The sequence below is a fragment of the Anopheles moucheti genome, chromosome 3 (assembly GCF_943734755.1).
Source record: "Anopheles moucheti chromosome 3, idAnoMoucSN_F20_07, whole genome shotgun sequence".
Lineage (NCBI taxonomy): Eukaryota > Metazoa > Arthropoda > Insecta > Diptera > Culicidae > Anopheles > Anopheles moucheti.
In genome coordinates, this window is record NC_069141.1 from 79,400,879 (window position 1) to 79,414,409 (window position 13,531).

The 13,531-nt window shown below is 44.4% G+C and overlaps 1 protein-coding gene across 1 annotated transcript in view; it reads left to right on the plus strand.

Moving 5' to 3' along the window:
- LOC128305572 (protein grainyhead-like) overlaps positions 1-13,531 on the plus strand; it is a 170,397-nt gene that overhangs the window by 110,765 nt on the left and 46,101 nt on the right. Inside the window, exons 3-4 of the mRNA XM_053043081.1 lie at positions 1,624-1,669; positions 2,134-2,232. Of these exons, the coding sequence (XP_052899041.1) occupies positions 1,624-1,669; positions 2,134-2,232 (145 nt within the window). The remainder of the gene's footprint in view (positions 1-1,623; positions 1,670-2,133; positions 2,233-13,531) is intronic.

The window sequence follows — 13,531 nt, forward strand, 5'->3', positions numbered from 1 at the left end:
GAGTCGTTGGCAAAACAGCCGTTCGGAACCCCTCACGAAAGCTAGTCCCTCACAAAACACCTCCAGAAAGGGTGCGAGAGCAAAGAAAAGGGTAAAAAACCCCCCCGAAAAACGATCAACTCTGTCTTCCTTTTTTACGATCAATCAGTTGAAATCTCTCATATTTTTCGTCCCTTTTTATCCGACGAACAGTTACGGGCACTTCCCTAAGACGGCAGTACCTACAGCGCGGGGCACGGCTAACCAAAGGCAGGAGGTATTTATTATGATTTTATGTAAATTGAATCTGCCGAATTTTTTATGGTGTCTCCCCGAAAACCGATCAAGCGCGCCCGGTTTAGAGTGCGATTTGCGTCAGCTGGTTCGCTTTGTTCGTTTGGGCTTAAACTCTCAAAACTTAATTAGCTACAAAATGTTCCACGCTCTTCATCGGCGTTTGAAGGGAAGAATCTCTGCCGATCACCGGGACTTGTAAGGGCGCGAACGTTGGATTTTTTTTTGTCATAAAATCCACATCCCATTCCACAGCAAATCTGCTCTAAATTTGATGAAATTTCATTATAAAACGAATGCACCAGAAAACTCCAACCATCTGTCGGGCGCGCCGATGCAACAAGTGTCACTGATGCGAGAGTCACAGTTCGTGTTGGGAGCAACCAAACAGCACGACGCGCGGCAATAAAAGCATAAATGTTTATGATCTTTCTCAACGAGGTTGTTTGCACGGCCCTCTCCCTATTTTCGAAGTCGCCGGCTTTCACCGGCAGGATGCGTCCGCACAGCGAATGATAAATATTTTAATTGCATTTATAAAACTAGCACACGTGGTGGAGTGGCGTACGGTTTGGTGGAGCGGTGCACGGGGATGGTGGAGACCCAACCCCTTTGCAACGGATAAGGGCAGAGCGTTTTTCATTGATAATCAGCCACACGGCACAGCTTTATGGGGAGATTTATTTTCTGCCCAGAAGGTGCCTCATTGGGGCGTCGTTTCTGGCTAAAGTGTGCTTTATAAGCTGTTTGTGAAAAGTGCAACCCTCTCGGCCAATGTGCATTGATGGTAAAATGCGCGCAAAAGCGTGAATTTAATGTTGACCGTGTCGCATCCATTTACGTGCTGACGAGCTGATTTACTCTCGACCGTGCGACTGCAAAAAAAAAAAATAATTAAAATAATAACAGGAAACACCTTTCCAACCCTTGGGGAGCAACAGGGGGTGTGACGGTACACGGGCGACAGTTTGGCGAAAATATGAAAAAAAGGAAGATTTTAATGTGCCCCAAGAGCGAAGCAAATGAATATTTCGACATAATAATCTCACACAATTTATGACACTCCATTTTCAGCAGTTGCTGGCAGCGTGCAGCAGCCCGCCCCATCCCAGCTCGTTTCTAATGAAAAATGTTATTTGGTTTTATTTATTTCATTTCCGGCGCTACGTCCTGGCGTTCGTATGCAACGGTCAAATTGCACTTGCACTCGACAACGATGACAACGATGAATGACGGCGCTGAATGATGCTGATGACGATCGCTTTACGCCGCCTTCCAATGCCGTGTGATGACGCGTTCGGGGGCTAATTATCGGTCGGATCTGCACGCATCAACACGTGCAACGCGTAGCACAAACGCGGGCGCCAAGCTTAATGGACAGACACTGCAAGCAATGGTATGTTATTTAAGTTATTATTGTTTTAACGTGTTTATGCACGGATCCTTTCAGGCGGGAGGATCGATTTTCAGAATAAAAAAATCATATTCATATTCAAAACAAACCTAAAGTCACTCACGCACATGAGTGCCCGTTGTGGGGTGCTCATGGAACCGTGGTTTTGTTGCTCAGTTGAAAAGTGGGCGTGTTTAATCGTCCGCGTGGTAAAATGAGTGAGAGAGTACGAGAGACGTTTTCCTTGTTTGGCGCGCATACCAGAAGCGTTATGATGCGTTACATTGCTTTTTATTTTAATCATTGTTATTATTTTTTAAAAAGACTTTTGTTCTGAAATCAAACAAAAGAAAAATCCATGCATTGATCAATTTTACAAAATTACACTATAAAAATGTTTACGATCTTATTATAATTTCCAACGTTATGATTTCAATAACGCTAATCACAACATTATCCCAAAACAGGATCTGCTCCTTGGTGCGCATCCATCAACACAAGCGATCAACGTGAAGCGTGAACCGGAAGATTTGCGCAAGGAGCCGAAAAACCCGCGCAGCCAGAAGGTGAGTTTTGTGCTCATTCTCACACTACTGCATATGCATTCGGTTCGATCACTAGATCGCGGTATGGGTATACTCATCATTCGTTCGGGGTGTTCTATTGTTTCATTTGGATTAATGTTCAACTATCTCAACGGAAAAATCTGTTCCAATGTACTGGGATAAAATTTCCGTTAACTCCTGGTGTTGACCACTAAAATTTTAGCTCAAAGATCAAACTAATGTGGAATTCATCTCCGTTTACTTCCTCACGAAAGACTGTTAAGAACATCCAGCAATCCATCAAAACCAATCATCATCCCACTTGCTCGTTACAGCACACCATGTGTGTCGGCAAATTTATATAACACAGTTTTATTCTTCTCCTGAAGGACAACCTTCACTGAGTTGACGAAAGCATTGATTAAACAACGCACACTATCCTTCCCAAACAATCAAAACAGAAAAGGCGAAAAAATGGGATACTTTCAATTTGCCGATAATTTAATTTACCCTGACAGCTGACAAAAGCCGCATATTTCTCGTTTGCTCGCGATTTCTCCTTCCGTTGGTGTGCGTGTGTGTGTACTGTGATTGCATGTTCCACCTTCCATATATGGTTCTGCCGAAACGCAAACGAAAGCGCCACTACTCCCGTACAGTAAAAAAGGGGAACAAAAACGATAACAACAAATCCTTCCATTCAACGAGCCGCGTTTTCCATGCATATATGATTGTGTAAGGATCGTTAAAGCGAGCGAGAAGGATTGGGGGATTTTATCTTTTACCCCTAGCACAATCAATCGCAACCCGATCGTACACGATCTTCTATGGTTGTCCTTTTTCCAACCCTCCATCTCTTCACCCTCCCTTTCCCACTATCATCACGTTTGATCGCAAAAAAGGGGATCCTTTTTGCTCCACTCGTTGTCTGTTGCGTCTGACAAGGTGGAATAATATTGACCGATCACTGCCAGTCAACTTTCGCCCGCGTCCTGGTTGCTGTTTGTGTTACGTTGCGCACGTCCATAAAGGGGGTGAATTAAGGAGCCGATTTTAGAGTGGAAGCGAACGCCGCCACTATTTGCGCTACATTATCGCGAGTTGAAGTGATAAGTGTGTGGCCGTGCTGGCCCGAAACGATTGACGCCCCGCGAGTATGCTCCCGATGGTTTCGTTACTGCTTTGCGCGGCTGTTGTTTTCGTCGTTGCGCACGATCGAATTATTTTGACACTCTCTTTTCGGGAGGGAGTGCATTTTGAGACACCTTTTACTCCCCCTCGCCAAAGGGTGGGGTTGTTGTTCCTGTTTTATAGGATCCAGTACTATCCTTTCGGTTCCTTTCTATTTCGCACAAAGTAATTTAAATACAGCGGGTTGATTTGAGCTTTGTTCACTTTTCGATCTTTTAACGAGCAATGAGTTATACAAACTATAAACACGTCCTTACGGCATTTATTTTGCGTATCCTTTTGCTTTAAAATATCATTTTAATCCGTTTTTTGGGAAGTCAATCGTATCAATTATGTTTATTATGCTCCCTTTTGTATCACACCACATCAACATCCTTTCGATTTGTCATCGCTCCCCAATATCACGTCCTTTCCAAACGAAAGTACACACACGCATGGTGAAAGCACCCTGCGACGTAACGCGTTCCCTGCCATGCCGTTTTTTTTTTTTGGCGAACCCTTTTCCCGTGCGCTGGGTGCGAAAGAAAGGGTTGCGAATCCATATTTCCATATTGATCCGATTTCTGCGACACACCGTTCGCAACCATTGCACGCGTACCAGTTCCTTCCAAAAGAACCAACCCCTTCCGCAGAATTACCTTTTGCTAGCCACACTTTACCGGGAGGGACAGTTTTTTTTTGTTTGCAAACACAAAATGCACACTCTAACACACGACAGGGAGCAATTGCATCGCGCAGCGTGGAACCACTTGAAAATGCAATCGGTTGCATTATGATGGTGCAAGGGGTAGCCGATGGTTGTCAACCAATATGTGACTGTTGGTGGCAATTCAGTTTTCAATTAGCCGATTAGAAATCGGTAATCGATCGGGGTGCTTTATGCTGTGTCAAATGCAACGTAGAATGCATTATGATTATGAGTATTCTTATGGAAAGGCTTCAGCACAATGCTATTTTTATTCATACCCCGAAGTCTCTTTTCCTTTTTATTTCTTTTTTTAAGTCCTGTCGAAGTTGTCTTTGAAACAATGGCCAATTTTAAGCATTTAACCTGCAGCATAGCATGTCACGTTCAAGGTATGTCTTGAAGACGTTTCGTTATTGTTTAGAATGTTAGAATAAGTTACCAAAATAATAAAAACAAACTAAACGAAAAAGCATACCCAGTTCCGAGAAAATGAATCTCAAGTGTTGCAACGCCATAAAACCATAACCCATTCTTGCCTGTTTGACCCGTGCGTTTCCGTTCGCACTCTCTGTCGGCTGGTTGTCGGTTTTAGTGTCTAACGCTGCTTCTGCAAACCCGCGTGAACCATTAAAATGTTTCCTGCTTTCAACATCTAAATCTACACGTCTAACACCACCGGCACCGGGAGTTTCCACTGATGGAAGTTCTGCGCCGTTTTCTGCGCATTCTGCGCCTTTTGCGCTAGAAAAGCGGAAACATAAAACGCAAAATGTTAGCCCACGATGCTGTCGCTGGCCGTGGAGCAGCTTTCCCACCTGGCCACCTGGGTGAAGTGACAAGGGCCGGGAAATGTGGCACTAAAAATTCTACATTAAACGACCCGGACGCCGCAGAGAGAAGGTGAAGATATGCCCTCCATAGTTTTATGGCCCATTCTGTGCGCTATTGCAGAGGACGTGCGGTGGATCCTGGAACACGCGTAAAGGAAGTTGCCGGTGAAGAAGCAGCCGAGAGTACGCTGTGCGGCGCAGTCGTTCTTCGTCGCAACCAGACGCAACTTTCGGACGTTCTAGTTCGGGGTGTGTGTTTGCGTCATGATGTTTTATGGGTTTTTGGCGTTTTTTTGGAAACCCAAAAAAGAACACCGAACACATGCGTAAAGGGTTGTACGTTCAGGTTTATTTGTAATGTGAGACAATTTCAAGGACAGCTGAACGTCGTTGGGGAATTCTGCAAACGGGAACATGTTTTGCAATGCATTATTGTTTAGAAGCTGCATGTGATGGTTTGACATTACAGGTGTCTGGGAGATCTTCACTTGAATATTGTTACTTTAAAGCAATGAGAATTTGGACAACATAAAGTTAGAGAAGTTACAACCATACCAGGACTTCTACCTCTGCCAGGATACTCATGGAATCCTTCACGAATTCGACTACGGTGTGTTAGAACTCAGAATAGGACAGGAATTCTCCTCCCAGAGAATAAGGGCCTAGAAATCACTCACCCTGCCCTGAATGAGTGGAGGTACCTTTGGAAAAGGAAAACACTTTTTCGATCTACGCTGTGTGTTTTGAGGTATGTGCGCGCGTATACTTTGCGCATCCATCACCGTCATCCTATTCGCCGTCCTCCTTGCTCGCGTACTTCTGCCACACATGAGTGCCCTTTTCCCTAGGTTCTCCATTCCCTTCATCCCTCCGCAACCCCTACCAAGGATGAAGGAAACCTCTTGCTCATTGCTTTCTACGCACTTCTTACCGGTTTTTCCTTGTGCACCAGCGTACGTACGTCTTCGTTATCTCTTCGCTCCATTCCCGTGTTCGCTTTTGCTCTCCCTTTTGCTTTCTTTCTCCTTCGTTTTCGTTTCTTCGTGCGGCGTCGCGAGTTCCGAGCGCAGGCTCGATCTCGCTCACCGATCACCCGGCACATAATGCTTCCCGCTCGTGCTCACACGTTCCCGCTTCTTTCGCACGCACTCGGAGTGTTCCACACCGCTTTCCTGGTGGGTATTCCTTTCCCTGCAAACAGAGTGCGTTCCTCGCCGTCCTCCCATTTCTGCTTCCCTTCCCACCCTCCCGGGGCCGGAGGGATTGCGCTTAAACGCACCCGACAAAACCGACCGGCGACGTCGAGGACGGACCTCATCAGCGCACTCTGATTACGCGGGCCCCGGGTGCTTGATTTAGTCTATCAAAAGACGTTGATGAATCGAGATCGAGTGAACGTGCGTGCGTTTTCTGTTCATCGTCGTCGTCCGCTGTTCCTCGTGCACTGTTGCGGGTGCGTGCTCGTGCGTGCGGGAGAATTTTTCTAGTGCCGTGTGTTACACATTTGTCCTTACACAGTTGTACGAAACCGTACCATAAATTGTGCGCGCTAAGGTTGCACGGCACAGGGCCGGAAAGTGTGAATTAAAGCCATCACGACTCGAGAAAAAGTGTTATTAAAGGTGTTTATTGGTGTCTTCGTGTTTTCTGTCGGTGCGTCAAGAAGCGGAGGAAATTTGTTGCAGAGATTATTTCACTCGTGAGCAAATATTCAACCACCTGTGAAGAATAGTGTCGACCAGTATTTTACACTCATAAAAGTCCTCACAATTTAATCGTAGAAAAAGTGTGTCCTTTACCAATTTGATTTCTGGTGAGTTATGTTTGCCTTTTTTTGTGTCCGTCCGTTCTTACTCCCGATCGAATGGTTGAAAAGAGTCCCTACACAAAGCTCGTGAAATGATGGAAACAACGCATTTTGGTTAGTGTGGCTATTTTCGTAGTAAAGAGAGTAAGGCAAAGCATTGTTAAAGATGATCGATGATCAACAATCGACCTGAAGTGCGCAACTTCGCGTTTCGTTACGACTGTGCAGAAACGGTGCCCGATCGATACCCGAGCATAACTTTGCGTGCCGATAAACTATGCTCGACCTGTAAAAAAAAACTACATCTGGACACAAATATTTCAACAATCCCTTTCGATCGATCGACAACTGTATACGTGCTGCCAGCAACAGTGAATCGGGTAGTTTTGTTTTCCGTCCCCACTGGTCCTTTAATTCTTGTAAAAACGCGTCGCACTGTATGTGGAAAAAGTAAAAGGACACTCTTCTTTCCCGCCATTCGCGTAATGATTGGGAAAGCAAAAATGCAGCAATTTTACGTGCCGTGTGAGTGGACAGTAATTTATTTTAAATATGACAGTTTAAGGCAAAATTTGTACGGACCGAAAAGGACGTGTTTGGGCGCCCGTCTTTTACTGTTGCTGATCGGATAATTTACCAAACTTCGCGGGCGCGCCCCGCATGTGTGTATCTCAGTGCGTGGTGTTTACGTGTGTGCATCGAACGATCGTGAACGTGCTTCTCGTGTCCGAAAGTGTTTCGTCCTTTCCGATACTGCCGCTTAGTGGTGCCTCACATGATGACCTCCTGAATTTCTTGTGTTTTTTTTTTGTTGCCCACACAAACCTTCTTTACTCTTCTTCCTGCGTTGTGTTCGCTCTTTGCCCGCCGATTTGTCCTGCGCATAATTGTTCCTTAATGTGGCACGCCTTTGGGTTGTGCGTGATGGAGTCGAATTGTTTTACCTGTACGGTAGTCACGTGAAACAATTCGATGCGTTGCGGAATTGAGCAGAGCTGAATGTTGCTGAAGCAACGTTGCGTGCTGTACGATGTTTCAATGAAAGGATCGAGCAAACGTGCGTGATGGTGCCGTCTTATTGCGATGCGCTATCTTAAACACCATCTTCGCGTATTTATCCTGCTCGTTATCGCATGCTGGACGTGCATGTGTTTTTGTGTGACATAAAAGGGAAAATTGATACAAATTGTTCATAAGTTTATGAAACGAGGATGAGCGATAAAATGTTGTATTCATATTAGTGTAATTTCACAAACGCTTATATTAGACACAACATGGCCCATATCAAAAGACGCCCTGCAATACGCTATCCACAAGTGCTGCAATAAAGTCGAAACAAAGCTTCAATTCAACGCGCCCAACAGTGTGAAACGTTTGGCAGTCATTAGCCGTTGCTTAATGAGACCGTTTCATTTCCTGCTGATGGACACTTCCGATCGCCTTCGAAATGTTCCCCACTTATCAACCCGGTTTGCTGTTATCATCCTTTCCCGTTGCCGTTGTACCACGTGAAGGAGACCGGTCGATTCTTACGGTGGTGTATGAAGCGTTTCTTGCCAGTGTCACGCAAATTGATAGGAAAGCATGAACCTCCCGTAAGGTTCTTGTACCGGCATTGTATTGTGTTTTTTTTTGCCACCAAGAAGCCTTCAAGTTTTGAGCAGCTTTCCGGTGAGCAAAATAAAAAAAAACACACACCACAAACACTCGTGTGTGCTTGAAGTGTGTGGGTTGCTTCACGCCAGCACGCAGCCGTGCATAACAAATGACAATTTATCGAGTTATTATCGGAACGGCATAAATTAGCTGCCCATCTGCACCGAAACACACACACACACACACAGAGCGAACCGCGAACCGACGGGACTTTGGATGACCCAATAGCGGGAGGTCGTGATAGTGTTTTGTTTGTTCCTATCAGTTGAAATGTGTGCTTGCTTTTTTTGCCGTCTTCCTATATGGTGGGAAATAAATATCGGAACGTAACATGAAACAAAACAACACAAAAAAAAACGGAAAAGAACGACGCTAAAGTAAAGTGGCTTCTCGATGGCACGTTTATCTGCGCACCAAACCACCCTACCAAAACTCCCGGGTGGTGCTAATTTATGAGTAAGCCAGCACTGGGGGAAGGGGATGAGAGACCCATTCGGAAAGGAACGGAATGTTTCCAACTATTAGTAGATTTATCATTAATTAGCGACGAAAAATGAGGTAATGTTTGTGTAGCGCTGCGGGTGAGAAAACAATCATGCGATAGGAATGTGTCTTCCCGATCCGTTGGGTAAATTAATAATACAACCGTTTCGGTTTTCCATGCCTCCATGGCGTTTTAGAAACGGCAAACAATAGCGCTGATGAAAGGTGTTGTGTGTGAGGGTGTGGAGAAAATAATGTCACCCACTCGCTTAATTGTAGCGCTCCAAAACCCCGAAACACAAATCCAACCCCGTACGGTGCAGCAGCTTCCGCTAATTGCACACATCGTTCCACCGACGATGCGACGATCGTTTTCCAATCAAACGATGCTGGTGGTGATGAAAATTGGAAGATCAATCGGTACACACGGCCTTGGGGGCGCGCTAGCTTTGCGCGCGAGGACACACCGAGTGGCCGAAAACAAAGGGAGGCGGATGGAGAGTGCTAGAAAATTATGCAGATTTACCCCTCCGTCCTTATGGACGCGAGTGGGGGAAGGTACCGCAGCATAACCTAATCTGACGCATAAATATTCATAATGCGCCACTTCCCCCCTCCAAACGCGTCGTACCCTTTCGCGCGAGCGCATCGATTGCGATCGCCGGGTAATCCGAAGCCGACAGAAATCTCAACCTTTTACGTCTGTGAAATCTGATTAAAAATTAAATGAGCTACCAATCTACCCCTTGGAACCTCGGACGGGGTTTGCTGTCGTGTGTATGTTTGTGGTGCCACGCTAGATTTCGGGGCTTGATTCGGGGCCGATCATTATATTACTATTCCCGATCGGTATTCACTGAATAGGCCAATACTATCATCATCATCATCATCATCTTCATCATGATGATTGTCACCAGCGTCGGCTTTTACACGGTCCCGGTGACCGTCATCACACGGGGAGGTAACGGGCGAACATTTCATTCCAATTTCAATCGTTTGAAATTCGCTCGCTCGCTCTCTCTCTCACACACACGCATGTTCCAAAATTCTCGCCCCATCCCCGAAAGGTTCGTCGCTTGGAGTCTTTCGTTTCTTTCGCATGGACCAATCGCGTACGGGCGATAAATAAAATCCAAATTTATTGAGTATAATTAAGAATCGAAGGTAATAATTTCGATGCAGATAGAGCAATGCTTTTGCGTGTGATACGTGTATATGGTATGGTTGTACGGTTGACTTTCAGTAAGAAAGATATGGAGAGGGAGAGAGATAGATCGTGTGCAGAGAAAACTGTGAACAAAATATTGGACAAAACACAGCGCTCAGTGGCAAGCCAGCAGGTGATCGTGAGGTTTCAAACACTCCTCGGTCGGAAGGGAGTTAATTAATTCTTTTTCAGAAATTATTAGATCTTCTTTCGGCACTGCAATGGATGGTATGGAGTCGTATTTCTTACCGTTGAATAATTCGAAACGGAATTTCCAATACCCCTGCGAAAGCATACTTCACATCGCAAGGGACATGGGTGGTGCTGTTGTAAGCTAGTCATTGATTATCCATCGTTTGTGGTAAGAAAGCAATCGAACCATATGCGTGAGCTGGTCACCGAGCGCGGCTAATCGACTTCTCATTTTGCTCCAATTTTTGGGTGACCATCCCGGTCTCCATTTCCATTTTCGCGCTCACAGTGTGACGATTACGAACCATCAAATGTGCCATTTCGTTTTGGCAAGGAAACCAATCAACGTTTATAACACATCCACAACCATGTGTGCATTCGATAATCGTCTTTGTCGAATTTATAATTAATTTTCTTTCGACGCGGTTTAAATGAAATGAAATTTGGACGAAGAATAAATCGAATCAAACTCGTCCCGCTTATTGGTTTCTTTCGAGAGAAAAAAAACAACTCTACAAATCAGTGAATAAAAACATTCCACCCCTGGGCCCCGTGAGATTCTGGGTTGGGTCATTCCTTCGACAGCAAATGCTACATCCCGAAACGTGCACGATACGTGTGTCGTAAAATGGGTACGCAATTAAAAAATATTAAATGTGAAAATGCACTTAACTTTAACGGCTTTCGGTACGCCATTTTTGTGTGATTGGCTGGAACGAAATGCGGGGTGTGCAGTTTCGCGAGGATGGCAAAAATTAAATACACAATTTGAGCTGAATCAAGGAAGGGCCGTCCATAAAAATCGTTCGTCCATCTTTTTTCTCGGCGCTTCGGATTGTTGGACCATTCCCACAGCCGCCACCGTCTGCAAATGCAGTCCGAAGTGTGGCTGTGATGGCGAGGTGCAGGACGAAGTCGGATAAAATCCTTCGGTTTTTGCGTTTCGAAAGTTGCCCCACCGAAACCGAAACGATCGCAGGATCGAGATCGATTGTGGTGTTTGCCGCGGATACTTTCACTACACCCGCGCGAAATAAATGATTTCATTGTTATTTTATTACGCTGCACTTTGCGCCATAAAGCGCTAATCCGATAAATTAGCGAAACGAAGACAGACGTACCATTTTATGCTCCAGTTTGAAGAGTTGCACACGCCCGACCGATTGAACTTGTTACGGAGCGGAGTTTAGTTAGATCATCGCGTGTTTTATCACCATTTAATCCTGCACGATCAGAGCCTGCATACATTTTATTGATTCCCTTATCGATACTGAATGCATTGAAATTTATACCATCAAATTTCAATCAGTTGCAACACAAGAGAAGTTGCAAAAAAGAAAACGTTTTCTTCAGATGAATCGCTTGCGATGTGGCCAATTTAGTTTGAAGTGAATGGCGTGAAACAGGGAACGGAAAACAGCAAACCTGGAAAGCAGACAAGCGCAGAAAAAATTGTCACTTGATACGCAACCGTCGCGTATCGGAATCAATCGTTCGTTTCATGCGAAACTTGTTTAACGGGCTACCGGAATAACTTTATACATTTTTGCGTAAATTATATAAATCATCAACTGGCTACCAAATACAGGTGATGCTGATGCTTTTGCCTTCTTCCGCACCATTCTCATCACATCCTTCGCAGAAAATTCTTTCACTTTCTTCGTGCTTTTCTGGTTTGTTTTATTGTGTTGCTTCTCATTATTGTTTGTTTTTTTTGGATATGTTCGTGTAATTTCTTCATTTTCGGTTAATCAGAAAATGGGATTTTAACTTTTTTGTCTCAATGTTGTTAATGAATGTCCTTTCGTTCTTCTGTTGGACCTGCTGCAAGCAAATCAAGCTAATTCCAGTACAAATTTTGAACATTTTTTTAATGAGCTCAGCAAATGGATTAACGCAGAGGTGTTCCGATTCGTTTTTTTCCTGACTGTGGGTATTTTTATTCACCCAAGCAGGTTGACTGTTGACTGCCAAAAACACAAAACAAACAAAAAATAATATCAAAAATAATCCCAATCACTACATTCTCGCGATCACATCGCATGCGGAACCGCTGGCAGTTCGGTCCCGTCCAGCTTCATTTATGCGCTCTCATAAATTAACGACAAACGACTCATTCTCTGACAGCGCGTATCAATCGCGCTTGCGCTAATGTGATCCATTTTCGATTACATTTTTTTTTGTTTGGATGCTGTGTTTCTGCGTGTACCTTGTTACCGTGTTCGATGTAGGTTTGTTTCGTTTCGCGAGGTTATTTGCTCACACAATGCTTCGTTTTGGAGTGTCGTCCTTCGGCCAACGGACCGCCCTTAAGCCCGCGGTTACATTTGGCCGAACGGACAGTTTATTGATCGACATCCATATTCGGTGCGAAGGTTTTTTTTTGTTCCTTGCTGAAGTGTTGTGCTTGTGGGGATTTTTTTTAATGTTGCTTCATTGTTTGATCATTTGTTTGTTTGTCTGCATTGTGCGCTGTGTCTAAACATCAAAGTAAACATTACCCAAACCAGATCAAACCAGGGGGTGGTTCGAGAAGGAGTATTGGGACGGTTTAGAATCATGCTGAAGCGGAAGCCGAACGAGCGGACTGCGTAACAGTAGCTGATCTTGTCTGCAATGTTTTTATTCACTGGGCTTATTGAATGCCACAGCATGATTACCAAAAAAATCCTTGCCTTCTGTAGCTTTAAAATGTTACTAGCAATCCTAAGGTCAATCATGTATTGAAATTGGAATTTTATTAAAAATAATCTCGGTTAATGTGCTCAACCAACGCAAACGCCAAGTGGGGGAGAGAAATGCTAACAATACTCTTTTCAAATCATCTCAATCGAACAAATGAGTAACGTGTACGCAAAACAAATCAATCATCCCCGTGCATGTTAAATCGACAGCAAAGGAATGAGAACCATCATTAAGCTCAACGGAAATTGAATTTTGACAGTTGTCGTTTTGATTAGAATCATCGTTCGCATCGAGATCGTTTGTTTTTCTGTTTTTTTTTTTGTGAAACATATTTTCCTTGTCGTTTCTTTCCATTTTTTTTCTCTGCTCTCTACGCATTCTTCCTACGTTCGTGTATCTGTTTGATTCGTTCGTTCGACTCGTTCGGGCTCGTTTGAGCTTTAGTCTTTGATAAGACAAACTATGTAACAAGAAACCCAACGCAAGACAAAAATCAATCAAACAGAAAACATTAATTTATGGGAATGTGTGTTTAGAAAATGAAACGACCTGGAGACGAGACGAATGGGACGAAGTTTGTT